At 41.9% G+C, this 21,020-nt stretch overlaps 1 protein-coding gene across 7 annotated transcripts in view; it reads right to left on the bottom strand.

Annotated features, from left to right (window-relative positions):
* LOC148014212 (uncharacterized) overlaps positions 1–21,020 on the bottom strand; it is a 120,197-nt gene that overhangs the window by 59,543 nt on the left and 39,634 nt on the right. For 6 of the 7 annotated variants that reach the window (XR_015688586.1, XR_015688588.1, XM_087666248.1 and 3 more), the window contains exons 2-4: positions 12,886–12,975; positions 11,430–12,782; positions 11,250–11,292 (exon numbers count right to left, since the gene is read on the bottom strand). Coding sequence is in view for 4 of the 7 variants with exons in the window: in XM_087666248.1 (XP_087522374.1) it covers positions 11,250–11,292; positions 11,430–12,782; positions 12,886–12,975 (1,486 nt within the window). In the remaining 3 variants the exon portion in view is untranslated. The remainder of the gene's footprint in view (positions 1–11,249; positions 11,293–11,429; positions 12,783–12,885; positions 12,976–21,020) is intronic. The other variant, XR_015688587.1, reaches the window with a different exon arrangement.

Here is a 21,020-nt window from a genome sequence, read left to right on the forward strand (position 1 = left end):
TGTAACAGACTACTATGTACATCGTACATACATTGGTTAAGTAAACAACCAATCTCGTGGGCAGTAATGCCAGACAATAGCACATTTTTACTTGTATGCTATGAGCAATCATAGAAACAGTTGCACGTGGGATTAGACTGCACCCAACTTGTTCGTGTGGCTTGTCAGTCATGAGGACTCGTGATTTCTATCTTTGATAAAGCTTCTCCTCTTTATTCTTCCTAGCCAACTCCAGTGGCTACATGGAGGAAGCCCTGCTTCTCTCTGCCTGCACCAGCAGTTCATATCCCTGTTCTCCCAAACCTACCAGAGACTTCATAGGTTGGATAGTGCCAACTATTCCCTTCAGAATCTGAAGGCACAATCCATTTTGGGGACTTATGGAATATCCTGTCTTGTGGGATGATGGTGATTCTACAGATGGAACTGATTTGTAGTACAGGATCAATCCTCCCAAATCCTTGACATTTTCCTTTCCCAACTCTATTGACGTTGTGTTGGTTCAGCAAGAAGTAGATTAATAACAAGAGCCAAGTCTCCTAGGATGAGGGATCACATCATGATGGAGCAGCTTCGGAGTGAGTTGGCAACCCATGGGAAGGTGGATGCATCGAAGGATGTGGTAGTCACACTGTTTACTCATTTTCCCTTCCCCAACTATGACTTCTTTTATTCAAAATTTTGCTTATCCCATGGTTGTGAGAGGATCAGCTGCAATACACGTCGCCCCCCCCCCCCCCCCCAACCAAACCCTCCATTCATGATTGTGCCACTACCAGCCCATCATGCAGGCATGCTGCTCCTTTTGCAACCTTGCTGCTGTTGCCACACCAAAAGGACACCGTTGGGTTTGGAGGTTTTGGCAAGCAAGTCTACTGTATTTCAGCCAGTTATTGTCAGGAATCAGCCAAATAATATCTCAGATGTCATGACTTCTGCCATCAGGCTGCCAATTGCCCATGGACTGGGCTCATCAAGATGGAAAGAAGGCTTCTCAGCAGCCAAATCCAACCCCTATGACTAATGAGAGATTCATTCAAGCCCACTGACATTGGGGTAGGGGGGAAGGCAACAGGAGGGCTCCTCAGCAGGATGGGCCTCCTACAGGTGTAGCCTACACTATACCTTGGCCACCTCCTACTTGGGATAAAAAAAATTCAAGCAGATCCCTCGACATCTAGCACCCCTCCAAGAAACCCAAGAAATTGATAGCCCTGAACAACTCTTTGTATTACTCTTGAAAACCTTAGACAACTACAATAAAATCCTCCCAGCTGAATACATTGTATTTGAGACAATAGCTCAAGCAAAACACTACTTTAATATTGCCAAAAGAGCTCGGTATATGCAAGAAGCAACCCAAAGCCACTTCAGCTCACTTCTTTGATAAAAACCCTATTCTAAAGACTCAATTACAGTAGTAATAACCCTGTGAAAACACACTTACAGCAGTAGGTAATCTGCAATACAAATGTGCCATGAAATTGCCTATGCCTAGGCAAGACTCTAGGGAAGAATGGCACTTGGATCCAAGCAAAATCACTTGATCACTGAGAAGACTTTAGTTCAGGCCTGCTATTTCAGTTATTATAGTAGTAATATCTCTCTATTAAACCCTCAAATCTGTCCATAACATGTTCTCTCTTTATATAGAAGATCTCACCCTTTAGTTTGCCCTGCTTTATCTTGTGCTTTCCCTGCCTTCTGCTTTTCAAACTCAAGGAGTTTCCCTTCCAAGATCACAAGGAGAGTGTGCTTTTCATGGAGTTTGTTGAAGAGAAAAATTACATTAGATGGTGCCTTCATTCCCACAAAAACAACCTCACAGAAGCTCACATGCTTTCTCCTGATTGTTGTACACTTAGTCCTTTGCTTGTTAATTACTTTTGCTTTTGGCTCTTTAATGTGTCTTTTGGCATTTGTCCATGGGTATAGCCCACTTGAATGGTTACTCTCTTTTGTCATTTGGGCATAGACTCTGCAACATTCATTCCTACTGACTTGACCGGACATCACTTACCCTCATTACTTTGTTTTACTCATGACAAGTCAATTGCAACTCATTTTACCAGACATTCACTTCACAAGTATTTTACATATCTCATACTTCCCATCACATGCTTGTCTTGACATTAACAACTCTCATTTTACCTGTCAACCATTGGTCATGACACATGGATGAAATCATAGTATTTATATGTAACCCGTAAGTTTTCCATTGGTGAACACATAGTGCCACAACACCATTGTGGCAAAGTAAGCTAGCTCCAGCTCCCTCTATTGGATGTGCTCTTGAACATCCTGATACTAGATCTCAATGTGCTTCATGTGTGTGGATTGTGGTTGTGGAAATGCAATCTCAGCCATCCTCCTACTCAACCAAGCAACATCTTGGACAGCCGCATAAGTGGTTGGATACTTAGCCTTCATGAAAGAAAGAGCAACAGTAGGTTGTCACTTGCTGCTCCAAGAAATGACACATGTTCCCAAGGTAAAATAAAACTTTATAGTAGATCTTCGTGAGTCTATATCACCAACCCAATTGGAATCTATCCAACCCATTAATGAGACCCCCTCTCCATACAAAATTCCATAGGTTGGGGTGTCCCTTAATTACTGCAAAACCCGTAAAGTAGCTTCCAATGGGGCATGAAGAGGTCTTTGCATGAATGAACTCAAGAGGGTAAGTGCAAAATAAATATCTAGTTGGGTTTTAATGAGCCATACTAGGACCCAACTAGGCGCATGTATAGTGACATTTGCCACTACATGTAAGGAATGTTGGGATAACCTAGACCTTGGATCCATGGGGCATGAAATCGACCTACAAGAAGTCATGCCAACGGCTGTCAACAACTTAGTCACATATCTCCTTCGTGAAAAGAAAATGCAAGTGGGCATCTGAAACACCTCTAGCCCAAGGGATAAAGTGAAGAAGTCAAATATTTGCATCTCAATCTTAGTGCTCATCATCTCTCTAGTGCGTGCAATATGCTCCAACAACTCCTAGTAATGATCAAATCATCAACATACAAAGTAAGATATGTTGCTAACCCATTAGACTACTTGAAATAGAGGATGGGGTCATAATCAGATCACTAGAAACCCTGGCCATGAAAGAAGTGGTCTATCTAAGAAGCTAGGACAACTTGGTTTGGATGATGCAAAGTATCAAGAAGTTTTAGATTTATGTGAGGCAAGATGGAATTCTTATCACTCCGTGTTTTGGCCACATAAGCATAAAATGAATACGTATATTCAAGACAATCCCATCCAATCTAAGATTTGATAGTCTCTAACCTACACTAGACAACTCTGTCTAAGGCATCTTGCCCTTTTCTATAGTTTTGGAGGCATAGATCCAAATCTTTGTATTTTTGCCTTCAGTCTTTCTCTCTCTATAGTCCATAGGCTGTAGCATCTATAGCAATATTTGGAGTCCGCATAAACAAATCCTCTAAAAACTTCTTCATTCTACCTTTTCCAAAGTCCGTGGCAATGGACAGACCTGTTTCACTAGCACAAATCTTCCCATCCTTCCTCAAAATCTAATTTTTTTGCATAGCATTTCTATAAGCCTCACAGTATTTGTGATCACACTCGTTGTTGTCACACCACATGCAGCTGCAAACAATCTCTTTTCGATTTTGATCTCTAAGTATAGTAGAAAAACCTATAGACTGTTTATTTTCTTGTATTTTTACTTTTTTCATCTGCAAGTCGTGCATACCCTTGATCAATTCAGCCATTGTTTCATCTGTGATAGGAATAGCCATAGAAACACCATGTTTAACCATAGGTACAAGTGTAGATACAGAAGTAGAGATAGGAGTAGAAAGAGAAGAAGACACCGAAGTAACAAATCCAACCTACATCCTCGCTCTGCACCTTTCTCTCTTCAAAAGTACGGAAACAATATTCTTAGTATCCTATCAATTTGTCTTCAACCCCTCTTCCTTGGTCTTATCTTCCAACAACTGCTCTAGCCTTAGCTGCAAAGCGGGGGTTGCAACTTGCAAAAATAATTCCACTTTCTTTGTATTAAGAGCTAACTACTCTCCAGAATCCAAGTGATAAACTCTCACATAAGCTCAATAGCAACCAAGCCTTTGTTGGGTTTTTGAACACATTCCTTGAAAGTTCTTATTATCACCAAGTATGAGTCTTCAAGGAAAATTTCTTCTTTCATGGCTTTCTTGAATTTATCCCAATCATCATCCTTTACATAAACCTCCATGATTCTGTTTTTCAAGGCTAGAATACATATGCAAACAAAATACAAGCTCATCCTATGTGGAAGAACCCTAAAGAATTCTGTCTTTATTGCATACAATTTCAGATACTCTGATACTCTCTGTCCATCAAACAAGTTCATCAGGCTTTCACCACAATAGACTTCAACTTTATTGAAGCCTGTAATCTCTGTTGTTATTGCAAATACATATTGATGGTTTGAAGTAACTGTCGTACTTCATTAGAAGAACTTGAAGATCCTGTAAATCATGGAGATCCTAAAGAGCCTTTCCATCTTGTTGATTCTAGTCATGGCTTTTCACATCAAGTTCACCAAAGGTCGAAAAGGGGGGAGGGGGAGAGAAAGAGAAGTATATATGTGTCGAGCATCAAACCACAAGGGTTCAAGAAAAGAATCAAGACAAATGGAAGATATAAAGATTCCAAAAAGATTTTGTGTATTGCTCTTGAAAGACTTGCACAACTGCAACTACACCCTTGTGTCACAAACATTGTGTCTAAGTACATTGCTTGGACTAAACTCTTTCAAGAATATAACTTGGACACTCTATGCAATCCAAAAGTATTCTACTACAATAATACAATGAGAAAGAATGACTCTTTGATAGCCCAAAGCATCCATCAATAGTACACAAGTAGAATGCTTAAGCAAGAAACCCTATATTAAAAATCTAATGATAGCAATCCTGTCCTGAACTTGCTACAACTTGTTTTCTCCCTAACTTTTTCATCCGAACTCAAAATATGGTTGTCTTAAGTACTCAAATTGACCAAAACAAACCTCATCTACCAATCAATGTGGACAAAATTGTGAAAATCTCCCAAAATAGTTGAAAACGCCACTTTTCGTAAAACGCTTTGCTTTTTTGTATTTTTAGGCCTAGAGGCCTTACAACATTCAAGATAACTCCTTACATGTGTTTTGATCCACCCAAAGTTATCATTAAGTTAACAAACTTAATAATGGGTATTCAAACTATTTTGGAGACCAATTCTAATCCTAAAAAAACTTGTTCACATCCTGAGTAAGTATCCCATAAGCATGTATCTGGAATATTTACATAGATGTCTTTTCCTTGGTTTCCCTTATTAAACATGTACCCACACGACAATAGGGACAATGTAGTACATATCTTCATGAACACTCTTCCCATTGCCTTTGATTCTTCATCTTTTGTATCCCTTAGGAGTTTAGGTACACCCAATATCCAAGAGGGGGTCAAGAGGAGGTGGTAATGGTCATGATCATCTCTTGGTTGTGAGCCTTATTGAGCTAAAAGATGCATTACACGCTGATTAGCCTCTTAAAGAACCCCAAAACATGCTTAATCAATGAAAAACCCTAAAACGAAAAGCGGTTCGAGATAGTTTTAATGTAAACCCTAGTTTGGGAGGGTCCATCCACATCTATAAGTATATACGCTGCCCACCTTTCAGCCTCGTACTTGTGTGTTGGTTTCTCACTCTTTTCTAGTGTCCATGACAGCCAACCTTCCTCTAGTAGCTGTCCAGCCTCCATAACAACTACCACGTCATCTTCATCAGCCTTGGCACCTAGTGATTACTCTCTTGCTTCCACCTTGCAGTCTGGCGTCGTCCCTATTGCTGCATTTGGATCATTCAGCCATCGCCAACATCTTCCTCTACCTATTGAGCTTACATTTGCACTCCTACTTGGCAATAGGCTCTCTACAGTCAAGCAACTGTCCCTACAGCTGTGTTTGGAAGTTTCAGCCATTGCCAACATCCTCAAGCCCCTCCATTACTATCACCAGGTAAACTATTGCTTCTAATGATCTATGCTTTGGTCTTCTACACCATCCAACTACTACGATTAGTGGTTATAGCACTCAAGATCCATCTCTGATGGATGTCATACTCCAACACTCTACTGCTCTTCCCTTGAGCATCCTATACACACTTACATTCATTTAGTGCATTGATTCATTCACTTCAGAGTTCTCCTTCTCTCTCTGTTTGTGTTTGCATTTTTGTGTTTTTGCATTTTTGAGTTTTACGTTTTGCATTTAGGGTTTGAATTTTGCATGTCACTGTCTATGTCTTTGTGTTTCTGTCGTGGTTTTACACCTTGTGTTTCCTTAGTGCAAAACCTAGCAATTTCCGAACATGGTATCAAAGTCAATGCTCTTGTAAAGAGTACCATGCAGATATTGTGGAGGCTTGGTTTTGTGCAAGACACATAAACAACTCGTAACCAAATCACAATGTCTCAAACACCTTTCGAGACTCCATGATGTCTTATCGGGTTTCTCCATTATTGGAGGCCTTGAGGAGGTATTATGGACTTGGCGAGAAAGACGACACCCCACCTTCACCTTCACCTTCTTTTTCTTCTCCTATTCCAGATTTTAATCTCATAAGTCTCCTACCAACTTTCCTACACAATCTGGACCGGTTGGTGAGGCTAGCCCCCTCTCCGATCATGGAGGACATATGGCATTTGGAACGATTGGTAACCTATCTTCTTATCTTAGCCATGCCCAATGTCAAGTTCGTACAACCCTTTTTGAGTCATATGAATCAAAACCATCTCCTGTTATTCCTTTTAGTGTGCAAGATCCGGATGATTTTCAATATGTAAACATCAATAGAGGGGACTCTCAAAGCAAGCATCCTTCATCAGGTATATCTACATCTCTTGTTTCATATGAGCATCTAAGCCACTCTTCTCAAATCCCTCCCATCCCACCCTCTTCTAACCCGCACCTAGATTTCTTCTCTTCTTCATTCCAAAACCTAGGATTACACTCTATTTCTGCATCCAGCACCCTAGGAGTTGGATCCTCCATCTCTACTCCTAGCAATTCCTATTGCTCCACACCATATTCCAGCTATCCTCACTTCATTGTCACTTTCCACCCTAGAACATCATTAGAGGAAATGCCACTCTTTTAACACTGTGCCTTTAACATACACCATATTCCAACTATCCTCACTTCATTGTCACTTTCCACCCTAGAACCTCATTAGAGGAAATGCCACTCTTTTAACACTAGCCTTTTACATACCCCTTTCTACAACGGAATCAATCTAGCAACAACTCCCTAAACACTACCAGAGATCAGGCCATGTGCACAAGAAGTATCATATCAAGGTCCGAGGTCTACCTCCTAAGAAATCCCAACAGATCGCTACGATTGCCTCCACTCCTGCTGACTAGTCCAATGGGGCTACGCTTCCCATTGCTACCCCATCTCCTCCACTTGCCCTATCCTCTCTAGGGTGACTACTTGGACTCTCTCGATAAGATAACTATCACCTCTGTAGTCTTGGTAGACCACTGGGCAACCACCATGTACCCTTTGTCCGATGCCTTGGCTGCTTTGGGGTGGGATGCCTTGGGGTGGCCTTTCTTTCTAGTCCTATTTTGGGCTTGAGAGGGGGTGCTGAGCTTTAAAAATGCATTACATGCTGATTAGCCTCTTAAACAGCCCCAAAAACATGCTTAATTAATTGAAAAACCCAACGGAAGTAGTTTGAGAGAGTTTTAGTGTAAACCCTAATTTGGGAGGATCCATCCCCATCCATAAATAGACAAGCTGCCCACCATTCAACCTCATCCTCGTGTGCAAAGTTCTCACTCTTCAATGCAGACTTCAATCCTTAACGTTCCTCTATTGGCTGTCCAACCTCCGCGACTACTGCCACATCATCTTCATCAGTCTTGGCACCTAGCGTCTGCTTTCCTATTGCCGCCTTGCAGCTTGTCGCCCTCCCTACTCCCACATTTGGAGCATTCACCCATTGCTAGCACCTTCCACTACCTATTGAGTCTGTGTTTGCACTCCTACTACCTGGCAACAAGCTCTCTACAATCAGGCGACTGTCCCTACAGCTGTATTTGGCGGCTTCAGCCATCGTCAACATCCTCAGGCACCTCCACTGCCGTCACTAGGCATCCTACTACTTCTGTTGATCTATGTTTTGGTCTTCTACACCCTTCGACTACTCCAACCGATGGTTATAGCACTCAGGATCCATCTCCATTGGACATCACACTCGAACACACTTTTCTTTTCGAGAAAGGCTTGAAAGTTTGAAAGGTGCCTCAAGGGTATTCCCAAGGTTTGAACTCACGCACCCATGTACACACCCACACACTCAAACCACTTGAGCTACAACCTTGTTGGCACACTCAAAAACTCTACTACTCTTTCCTTGAGCATTTTGTACACTCTTGCATTCATTTAGTACGTTGATTCATTCACTTCAGAGTTCTCTCTCTGTTTGTATTTGTGTTTTTGCATTTCGAGTTTTGAGTTTTGTGCTTTGCATTTAGCGTTTGAGTTTTTACATGCCATTGTCTATATTTTTGTGTTTCTATCACGGTCATACACTCTGTATTTCCTCAATGCATACCTTAGCAGTTTCTTCGCAAGCCCTACATTGAGTCAATGAAGGGAAATTATGAGCTTTGCCTAAGTCCCACTCATTTTGGTCATTTTTTGTCCGATTGTCCTTTGCCTTATTTTTGGGCCCTCTTCAAACTCCCATCTTCTTGGCCTTGGAAGCACATGAAAGTATCTTTAGGTTTCTTTAGAATTACACCACCCTATGTATTTTTAGGGTTTCTTGCATATTTTAAGGGCACACCTAACAATTTGTCATTATCACTTCTTGCCTTCTCACTTCTAACACCCTCAATATAGCTCATGGACATAGCAGCTAGAAACGTCAGAAACATTTAGAAACGAAATGTCAAAAATGTATTTCGTAAGTTTGTTTCAAGAGGAGGTAAAATAAGAAACACGGGTTTTTTTATATAGGGATTTTTAATAGTTTTGACCAAGGAAAGAGGTTCTAAACCTCTATGGAACTCTCTCTTAAACAAAGAATGGCCAATTGAGCTTGAGTGATAATAGAGTCAATTGAGAATAATACATTACATATCCATGATCCATTATTGACTTGTCACTTATGTCAAAGTTAGTCTTTGGACAAGCTATACTATGGTTTAGAACTCAAACATTATGATTCATATATATCATACAAAGAAAATTGAAATTAACATGTAAATAGCCTATCTACAATATGGACCGAGTCAAGTTGCAACATCATGATTCTCATTTCAAAACAAACTGACAAAATGTCAAAATTGAGAATGAATTATAATATATCATAAATAACTCATAAATGAGACTAAAGTCGTATAATATTCAACTCTCAAGACAAGAATAGTACTAGATTGACAAAGTTCAATAACTAAAAAAAATCACAAAAAAATCAATCTCTCATCCAAAATCTTGAGCCCTCACGAGTCATTACACATAATCATCACTAAGTTTAACATTGTCGAACAGTTTTTGTCAAAAAAACCATGTTTTGGATTCCAACTCACCAAAAAAAAAAAACGCCCACATTTTTTATTCTCAGAAACGTTTCATACTTTAAGAAACGTTTTGTAAGTTTCAAATTCATGGAAATGCATTTCTTAGCTGCTACGCTCATGGAGGGGCTAACCATTGTATTCAGCTTTCATCTAGGATTCAATGGAGTTCCCTCTTCAATGCTTTCATCATTTCTTCTTGCTTGAGTTTTTCTCTACAGCTGCTGCCATCTCTTATAGTATCCACATGTTGGGCTGGGACTTTATCTTTGACCCAAGTTATTACTTCTCATTACAATTGTAGTCTCAACTTGTACCATGGAAGAGCATCCTGAGGGCTCTCCTCCACACCTTCTAGATCCCACACACGCTACAAGAACCCTACCATAACCAAGCCATGTGCCAAGTACTAGACTCTTATCTGCAACAAGCTACAAGAAGAGAGAGAGAGAGAGAGAGAGAGAGAGAGAGCTTTTTGGGTGTGATTTGTCCTCAAAGGCACTGAGACGCCATATTTGTGCCAATATTGAGTAGTAGTTGGCTTGGCTCTGATCTTGCTCATTTGTATCCTCCTCCCCAACCCTGGTGGTGTAGCCAAAGAAAGCAACCTCACAAGGGCTATTGAGGAATCAATCTCTCTAAACCCACTCTCATGGATCCCACTACAATCTCTATACCTCCATCCGTCCATCATACATATAAGTGTGTTTGTGTCAATGTACCATTTCTTGTCACATTCTACCATAACTCTGATCCTCAACCAAGAGCAGCATGTAAACTCTACCTGATCTAGCTTCTCCCTCATAAGTCAACCATCCTTTATCCACTGTAAGATGAATAGTCTCAATTGGTCCCTATCACAATGAGTAGGATGTCTCCTCTAGAGAAGACACATATCCAAATACCACAACATTGCAAAGTGGTTGTCTAATATCTACCAACCCACAATCTAATAGCAGTCCACACACACAATATTCGAAGAATCCACCTGTTCATACTCTACCCTTGGGGTGGTTAACCAAGAGAAACACAACCTAGTAGTGCCAAAGCACCACTTATCACCCAAGACAACCAATAGAATGTAGGAAAAACCTATCTTTGTGAGTTGTGACTACTTGGTTAGCTTCCAATCCACAACTTTAATGCAAATTTTGTCAACAACTGCCGAGGGAAAGTAAAATCCTATGGCACCTAATCTAAAACAGCCTAGACTCTTTTGCACGGCCGCTTACAGGCAGTCTGGAATCAGCAGACACCACGCCACTTGGACCAAGACAATTCGCTCTCTATACTACAGCACCTGACGAGGGACATTATAGGGTGACATTGATACTATCCCCTCTTTTTGTTGTAACCTTCTATAGTAGGCGTTGACTTTCAGCTTCATTTTTGTATCGCATGACGAGACTACCCTTAATGGACATGGTGTCCATCTCATGGGTCTTTTTGGGATTTTTGAAGATGTTAATAAAGATTTCTTTCTTTTTCACTCACTCCCTCCCTCCCTCATATGGAAGTGAACACCTAAATCAATCTGTCTAATTGAAAAAGCTATTGTGTAAAAATAAACAAGTAGTCAAAAAGAATGAAGCTAAGGCAAAAACTGAAAGTGATTAAGAATGCAGTAATTTACAGGATAGTTCTCAACCTTCCCAAAGCAGCCTGTTCCCTGCTGTGTCTATTGTCTCCACCTGATAGGACCACCAAGAACAAAGGATGCTTAGTTCTAAAACTCAAATGAGCTGAGCAAGAGATATAGATCTTGGTGTCTGTGAGCCTTCAATTTTATTTTGATCTCAGTACAAGAAAGAGAATCAGACTAACTTACATTTAATGTACTCTTCCATGCTGCAAACAACTCAAAAGCTCTTTCACAGTCCCCTTCCTCCAGGCTTGATTCAAGCTTCTCTAATAGGGAGTCATCCACACAATCAAGCACACCATGCACCTCCCTTAAATCATTAGTCACAACCATATCAAGATTCCCACAAAACTGCTCCTTTCCAGTTTTGACTATACTCTTGCTTCCTGCTTTTGCTTCCACTGGTTGAGTACAAGCATCTACCCCACAAATCATAATGTTTGCCTTAATTGCATCCTTGTTTCCACAACAATAGTCATCTGAGGTCATGAAAGTATGGATCTCAACTTTTGACTTAATCCTCTTCAAGCCCTCACTTCCATTTCTTTGTTTATGGCTTGAATCCATCTCAAAGTTAGCTGCTGTAGGTGGCTCCAGCCCAATACAAGATCTATCCTCATGCACATCATTCACCTCTAACAACGTGTATGATGATGCCTTCTTTAAAGTCCCACAACCGTTTGCGATTCCATATGATGGGTTGAGCTTATTTTCTGGCATATGAGGTATCTTGTTGCACCCATTGCTGTTAGAATGCATGCACTGCTGGGAAAAATCCTGAGGGCGAGATGCCAAGTCTTTGCATCCATTTGATAACAGCATCCTAGCCTCAGGCTCATCCTGTGGCATGACTTCAAGGCAAGACAATTTTCCTTTCTCCAGTCCTGCTCTCCTCACTGAATGTTGAACTGGTAAAGGGTCATCTTGAGTATTGAAATATTTTACCTGATCATCATGACATGAACCAATACCTTTTTCCACCCTCTTATTAACAGTACCTTTGTATAACCTTTGATGCATAGTTTTACATTTGCCACTGGCTATGCATAGTGACTGTGTGCTTTCATGTTCGTCTGAGATTACAATAGCAGAATCGGCATCAGGTTTTTGGCTTTTGACCTCAGAAGCATTTCTTTGGATTTTTGCTTTGTCCTTTCTACTCTCAAGATCCATCTTTTGAGGAAGTTGTGAATTACTGTAACCTGGTCCCTCTAACACCTGTGGGGAGGTTGATATTTTCTTTTTGAAATGCGATTGTGTTTTATTTTGATATGATGGAACATATCTTGATATACAGTGATCTGGTAAATTATCATCCTTGCTGTGATAAGCATTTCTGCCACAAGGGGTGATGTTGGATGAGTCATGACAAATCTGCTTTGCAATACCTGGTGTTTCACACTTATTCAGCAGCATTTTCTTCTTAATCAAATGCCTTTTTGAAGGTTTATTGCCACTCTCTCTGATAGGAGAGGCTTTCCTTAAGTCATGAGAAGAAAGATCCCCACAAGCCATCGATAGAGACTGCTGAATTGCCTGCTACAAGTCAGAGGAATGCACACATACTATCTGTAAGCCAATATTCCAAAAAGTTCGGCCTATCAGCTGATGACTAATTAACAAACATATAGGGCAGGATTACCATTTCTGTATTATCGAGAATATGTTCAACAAGGACAGTAAAATTATCTCGTGGAATCCAAGCATAAGCTTCCTCAACACTCCCATACACCTGCAAACAAATTCCCTTTTCAGCCATTTCTCCACACATGGAAAGCAACAATTACTGTGCTATGCCATAACAATGAAGAAAAGGATGGATTTTCGAAGAAGAAACATTAAAAAAGAGTACACTTTTATAAGTTAGACACACATTCAATAATTATAAAACTCTCATTCTTTGAATGTGCTTAATGAATGGAAAAGAAACTTCTGTAACCTTATATGAATACATCCACCATACTGCTCATATACAATATATATAGATCTATAAGGGACACTTGAATGTGTTGGATATCATGCCCAAAGTGAAAAAGATAAAGCAAAGAGAGTGATAGACACAAAGAGACTGAGAAGCAGGGGATAGGACTGCCAAGGAGAAAGAGAGAACCTTTCAATTTCATCAAGCTCAAACGCACAAAATTGTAGACTGACAAGCAATGATAGAAACTAATGTGAGTTGAAAGAGAAGTAATGTGCAACAGGTTGCACAAACATTAGAATGATTTAATAAGCTCCTAATTGGCTTTCTCACACAGCCCTATATAGGGCTTGTATCGTATTTTACCTTCGAGACGAACATCGATTCATAGCTGGCCAAATGGAAAACGTATTTTGATTTATATCAGTTTGATGACCCTCAGCATATCAAACAAATACAAATCATGTTACAAGGGATGGGAAAGCATATGCTTGGTGGGCAGGGCTACGCCCTGATGCCATAGACATGGGCTGATTTTCAATCCATTTTTCAGAAGCATTTCGTGACTAATGATGCATTGAAATTTTCCGTAAATTATTTGAGCCAGATATGGGAAAAAAGAGGTTGGATGCATATTCATACGAGTTTAAAGATTTGATACAGAAAACAAAGGCCTTGGATGATCCTCAAGTACTGCTCTACATGTGATACTTGTAAGAGTGCAAAACAGAAAGAGGAAAGTGAACACAGAGAAAAGGAGACAAAGAGAGAACACAAGAAAGAGGAGCAATGTGACTGCAATAACTGAAGATACAAGGCTGCAACAATCAACCCCAACATGTAGCTCTATGCATCAATGTGGGTGCCAAACGGTAGCAGGGGGATGAGAGAATGAGGAAGGTTAGCTAATCACGAAGGATCAATGATGGATAATAAAAGTGGGAGGGCATGCCACCTATGTATAGGCGAAAAAGAATGCCCTCCATCTAAAGTGTCTAAAACACAAAAAATGATAGACATATACAATGTTAGAGCTCCTAATGTCCTCGTTTGACTCAGACTAAGGCTCACACGCAAGAGATGACCACACAAGACACACGACTGCTAACAATACCTATCAAAGTGAAGCAGTGCCGGAGTGAATAACCAAGACAAAGAGTGAACAAAGACAAAAGAGAGAGAAAGAAAAAGATTCGAGCGAGAGAGAGTGAACGAGCGAGACAGACAGAGGCAACTTGATCCTAGCCTCGCGCCCCTACCTTCTTGCGCAGCATCACGTCCACAGACCTGCACAACTCTGCGCGGCCCCTATGCGCAAGACTCAGGCAAAGAACGCAACAAAGAGACAGAGCGAGAGAGAGAGAGAGGGGATCATGGACGCTGTCACCTGCGCTGGCCCCTGGTGTCTGCCATCGTGACCTGCACACTGCATACCTGGCCCGCCAACGTGACCTGCCTTTTACCTATCTGTAATCGTGCTGTGCTGCAGCATGGAAGTTTTGACCAGCGTATCGCAGAATTGTCAGGATCAAAGGGGGTGCTTGCAGAATACGTCCTTGCATAGGCTGGGAAACGACAGTAACAGGGACAGATAGATAGACATTTTACAAGGACAGATCTATGCCCAGGAGGCAGCAGATTACTGACGAGCAGAGACTGTAGACAGTACATTCTACTGTGGCACGTGCAATCTGCCCCTACGCACAGACAAAGAAAGCAGACCCGCCTCTGTACACAGAGAGAGAGAGAGAGAGAGAGAGAGAGAGAGAGCTGTTAAAGTGGTGATACAACATGGCTGGTCTGGATATGGATTTTATTGACCAAACGGTGGCAGCCCTTGGTCCTGATTTTGAAACAAAGGAACCAGAGGATATGGTTCCTTGCACAGAGGAGATGCCACCTGGTCCTGACTTCCAGCCTGCAGGCAAACGCACCAAGCATACTCCGGAAGATACAATGGATCATCAGGATCATCGGAAACGTTCTTATGCTCAGGTTGCTTCTGATTCTGTGGATTCTCAGGATGTGGACTGGGAGCATTTGCTGGAGTTTGCCAACGCTTTGCTTGGTGATTATGTTCAACATAATCATGCAGCGTTTTTAGACTCTGAAACTGAAGATGTTGTGGAAGCCACTGTGGATCCCCAAAATGTTTTGCGCTCATTCTCAGTGTTTTATGAACGTGTTGTTATACTCTTCTTCACTGGTAGGATCCCAGTGCTTTCCTATATTCGCCAGTGGCTGCAAAGTCTACTACAAGGGGAGTGTGTTGAAGAGATTTTTGTTGGTCCTCGAGGCTTTTATGAGGTGCTGTTGAAATCTGAGAAGCATCGTGCCAATCTGCTGACTAAACTGCCATTGTTTTTTTATCGCCGTTTGGTCCATGTTGTGCCATGGCGCCCAATGGCAGATTTTCAGCGCTTGCTTCAACATGAATGCCCAGTGCGGGTTGATGTGAAAAACTGTCTGGCTATCTATTGGCCACTGTTAAAGGATGCGATGGCCATTGTGGGCACTGTTTTGGTCCCCCCGAGCCTAAGGGCTACGAATCGTAACCGTTATATATGTTATGGGACACTCCTCGGAAAAGGCCTGCTTGGTTACGTCTTAACTGCTCTGGCATGCATCCTTTGCACTTTCATCTGAAATGGGGTAACTTTGCAGGGCATTGTTTTTCATGTGGAAAATTGGAGCATTTTATGGCCGAATGTCCAACGAAGCAACCGACTTCAAATGCTGAGCATGTTTTGCCTCCCAGGGAAGATATGGTGCTTGATGCTCCGTCGCAGGATGCGACCCAGCCACCTAAAGTTTTGGGTAAAGGCAAACAACATGTTTCGGGCTTGGATTCCCGTAACAATGATTGGGTAGATGTACGTGCCAAAAAAGGTAAAAGGTTTGATGCTGGCATGGCGGATACTATGCCTAATGCTTCACAAGATTCCTTGCGTACTTATACGCACAGGAAAGACATGTTGTCGTCAGAGCACCCTTCTCATGCTATGGTTTCTTCTGTTCCTCGCAATCATCTCACTAGGAAAGTATATACGGATGGTCCGAAGGGCCCATCTCCTAAGTTGGCTTTTGATGCTAGAGGTAATGTGATTACCCCATGGGATCGGCATTATCCCCGTTCCATCCCCAAGTCAGTGGATACACCGTCTACCTCTAAATCTGCCCGTTAGAACTCTTTTGCCGTGTTGGCTGATTTTTTGGATGAGGCAGTCCTTGACATTCTAGCAGAAAAGGTTAAATCGAGGCAAGCTTTGCCTCCTTCCTGATCTTCTTTTTGAATATACATGAAGATAGCCACGTGGAATGTGCGAGGCATTTGTTGTCGCAATAAGCAACATGCCATGTGGAGTTTATTGCATGAGAATCAGTGGGATATCTTGTGCGCTGTTGAGCACAAGAGTCGCGGCGAACCAAGAAAAGTTGTGGATTGCCATGGCTTTCGCTTGTTTTATGCAGGGACATATGCCATGCATTATTCTGGTGTGCTTATGATTGTACATGAGAAATATCAACCTGTCCTTATCAAAAATGATGTACATGGTCGTTTTGTGGTGATTGAAGTTTCATTTGAAGGAGAGATCTTATGGTTACTTGGGCTCTATGCTCCAAATGACCCTTTATCCGGGATCTTTGGAATACTTTGCAGACCTCCTTGTCACTTGGCAGATGGGGTTTCTTGATGAGGGATTTTAATATGTGTGTTGATCCTTCACAGTCCACATCAGAGCATTCGGTGATGGATACTCTGGAAAGCCGTGTGTGGAACGCATTTGCTCTTGCCGTACTTAAGCAAGATCTCTGGCCATGGCTACACCCTTCTTCTACAGGGTTTACTTTTCATTCTGCGCATTATACATCTACATGGTCGCGGTTGGACCGCATGTACATCATGCAGGATGATGCTTTTCTTCCTGAGATGCTGGAAATGAAAGTGTTGCAGCAATATGCCTTGTTGGACCATTTTCCTCTACAGCTTGAGATGCTTGTTCAACCCATTGCACCTTCTAAGCAATTTCTGGATAGACTCCCTTTGCGTTTCAACTCGTCTTATTTGAAGCATTCAATCTTTCAAGGTTATATGCAGCAATTGATTGATAGATTTTTATTGGACTTCCCCTCTGATGGCAATGCTTCTTTTGAACGATTGCTCTCTAATGTGCAGCGGGTTGTTCGGCAATATGGGATCCATCATGCCTCTCTTTGTCGGCGGCATCGACACGCAGCGGAGGAATTACTAGTTTTGGTTCGTTCTCTACTGGTGGAGACTCCAGATGATGTATTTCTGCTGCCATTGGCTATGCGTTTGGCTGATCTTCTTAAAGAGTTTCAGTTGAAATCTTATCAACAGGCCAAATTGCAAAATTTGACTGAGAATTTGCAAGATAATGCTTGTCAGACTCATAAGTTCTTTCGTGCTCTTCATGCATCTCCCGCTCGAGAGAATATGACTCACTGATCCTCAGACTATTGTGAATATGTGTATGAATTTTTTTCTAGACCTTCTTGGTTCTACTCCTTCACCTTCTGACCAAACTACTCATGCTCGCTCACTTTTCTATGATTTGGTCCGCAATCAGATTCCACATGACATGCAAACTACTTTGGAGACAGATATTTGTGAGGCGGAGGTTATGGATGTTTTGTTGCACTTGCCCAAGGATAAAAGCCCCGGTTGGGATGGTCTCACCAATGAATTCTTTGAGGTTTTTGCTACCAGTCTGGTGAAACCATTGACGGCTATGTTTTAGCAAGTGTGGGAAACGGGGTTCATACCTTCCTCATGGAAAGAAGGACTTATCAAACTGCTTCCAAAAGTTCCTTTGCCATCTATGTTGAAACATTGGCGACCAATTTCTTTGATGGGTTCTATGTATAAAATCTTTTCCAAAGTAATGGCGAATCGGCTCCATAAGCATCTTCCTGCCATTGTACATCCTCTTCAATATGGTTTCATTAAGGGCCGAAACATTTTGCATAATGTCTTGAATGTGCAAATGGCTATTGACTATACAAGGCAATCTAATCAGGAGGTGGTATTGATTCAATTGGACCTGGAAAAGGCTTTTGATTATTTAGACTGGTCCTTCATTGCAGAACTTAAGTCTACTATGGGCTTTGGTACTCGGATGGCTCGTTTGATCTACACCATTAGTATTGCGGCTTCTTCGCAAGTTATGCTGAATGGTGGTGTTACCGAGCCTTTTGTCCTTGCACGCTCTGTGAGACATGCTTGTCCTTTGAGTCCTCTCTTTTTTGCCCTTGCGACTCATCCAGTTCTTTCAATGTTATCTCATATGGCAGCTTCTATCGGTTAGCTAGATTGTCTCTTCCTTTTGGACAGCACTTCATTAGTCAATCCTTGGCTGATGACAGCTTTATGATTTTGCGTGCGGATAATGATAATCTTCACAAAGCATTAGATGTTTGGACTCTCTTTGGTCATGCTTCTGGTCTTCATATCAATGTTTTGAAATCAGCCATTCTCAGCTGCACAGAGTCAGATTTGCAATCACTGGACTGGCAGGGAATGGTTGTTCCCCGTGGTTCCATTGTCAGGCATCTTAGGTACCCTTTGGGTATTGATGTTCGGCCGAAGCAACTACTAGAGTGGATTTCACAGAAACTGACAGCTAAGTTTCTGTATTGGAAGTCACAGGCTTGGCCTTTCCATGTTCGCCTCAAAGTGGCTCAGACAATTATGTTGCCAATGCTCACATATTTCTTGCCATTGCTACCTTGGACTACTACTACATTGAATGCTCTTACTCAGTACATTCGTTTCATTTTATGGAAGGACCTCTTACATACAGGTATTTCATGGATTTCTTGGTCACATGCATGTACGCCCAAACGCATGGGTAGTGGGGCTATTTTGGATGCCGAAACTCATATGCTGGCACTCCATTGGTCTCTTTTTCGTGCCATGTGCTTGGATCATCACCCGTGGGTTTTGATAGCCCATTATTTTCTTGAGAATCACGGGCTTGTGCATGGTAATACTCAAATTCAAAGCTCCTAGTGGCATGTTCTTAATGCAAACTCTCGGTTTTCTAGTCCTTCATCATCCCTGCTTGCTCACTTGGTATGTTCCTAGAAATTGGTTCTCCAGAATGCTCAATGGCATCCAGCAGAGGAGCGCTTAGCTACTAACTCTTTTCAACTGGAACTGTTGGCAACCTCGCGATTACTTTCTTGGGAAAGCAAACATGAGCTCAAACCAAAATTTAACCGTATGGCACGTTTGGGCTTGACTTCAGTTACACATGCCACCCTTGCTAGTCGAAATGTGTTGATATCGTTTCGTACAGCCAGAAGGCTTTTCAAGATCCCTCGTGGATACCGTGATTTATGGGGACAGCTTTTGATGGTGCTCCAGAGCAAACAACCGTTTCCACAGGATTGGGACCTTGCAGGCCACCTGAATTTGGAAAAGGCCTCAGCTAACCAGGTGTATCATCTTCTCATTAAAGATCATCAATGGCTGGTTACTAAAGCTAATACTGTATGGGGATTGCGTAAATCTCACTCATGGTGGAAGGTAACTGTGATGGAGGCTGGATGAACAAGACACCTTTCAAATGCAAGGTCTTTCTTTGGAGGGTGATGATCGGTGGTCTTCCTCTTGCTTCAGCCCTTTCCAAGGGTCGAATCTCCAACGGCAATTGTTTCTTTTGCACCACCAGTGTGGAATCGGCCCATCATCGATTTATTTCTTGCCCTCTTGCTAAGAAAATCTGGTCACTCTTATCAGAGGTTTAGCGAGCAGTGGTTGGTTTCTCGCTGAGCCCTTTTGACTAGGTTTTTGCGCGGCCCAAATACCCCACACCGGCACAGTCGCATATGAAGATCTTGTTTCGCTTTCTTAGATACTAGGGCTATTGGCACAATTGGACCATTCGGAATGCTTTTCTTTTTGATTCAGCCTATAATGTTCAGGGACATATTGCTAGGCTTAAAGGCCTCTTGCATTGGCAGATAGATCTCATTCGGCACTCTGACTTACTCCCTCGGGGGGACTTACTTCCCTGGCATATGGCAATTTCCTCTGCATCTTTGCCATGACTTTTTGTAACTCTTTTGTCGTTTAGTACTCTAGAGAGAGAGAGAGATTTTACACACGATGGCTTAGAGCCATCGTGTATCTTGTAATCATGTAAACTTGTACCTTTTTTTCGTAATTAATACAATTACCTTTTACGAAAAAGAAAAAAAAAAGACAGTGAAACGCAGAAAATCTGTAATGAAGAATGCTGTTTAAGGATGCAAATATATACGCGGGTGAAAAGAGAATGTCTGCCTATGTCTCTACCTCGAAGATCTCACTCTCCATGACCCCTGAGGGCAATCTCCACAGGCTGCAACCTGAAAACTGAGAGCACAACTATGCAAAAGTGTGAAGATTGGGGCCAATAAATAGGCCACTAATGATGCACCAAAATAATGCAGGTCGGCTGCATTAAACTGCAACCTGAAAACTGAGAGCACAACTGTGCAAGAGCGTGAAGATTGGGGCCAATAAATAGGCTACTAATGATGCACCAAAGTAATGCAGGTCGGCTGCATTTAAATGCAGCCGACTGGACAGAAAACTGTCCGACTACACGGTCCTCGACTACAGCCCCACTGTCCAACCTGATATGTGTCTCCAGCCTGTCGCCTGCTAACGTCAGCTGCCACATGGACTGCCTACTGTACCTGCTGCTAGACCTGCCTGTCCAGGGAATGTCAATCTCTAACACCCCTCTCATATCTTGGACACGGCAGAAGGCTAAAGGATCTTGAATGCTATCAAAGTAAAGCCTAAGGAAGCACTTTCGTAAACAAGTCTACAAGATTGTCCT

This window comes from Lygodium microphyllum, chromosome 25 (genome assembly GCF_053477565.2).
Source record: "Lygodium microphyllum isolate KBCC chromosome 25, Lygodium_microphyllum_v1.1.10, whole genome shotgun sequence".
NCBI lineage: Eukaryota > Viridiplantae > Streptophyta > Polypodiopsida > Schizaeales > Lygodiaceae > Lygodium > Lygodium microphyllum.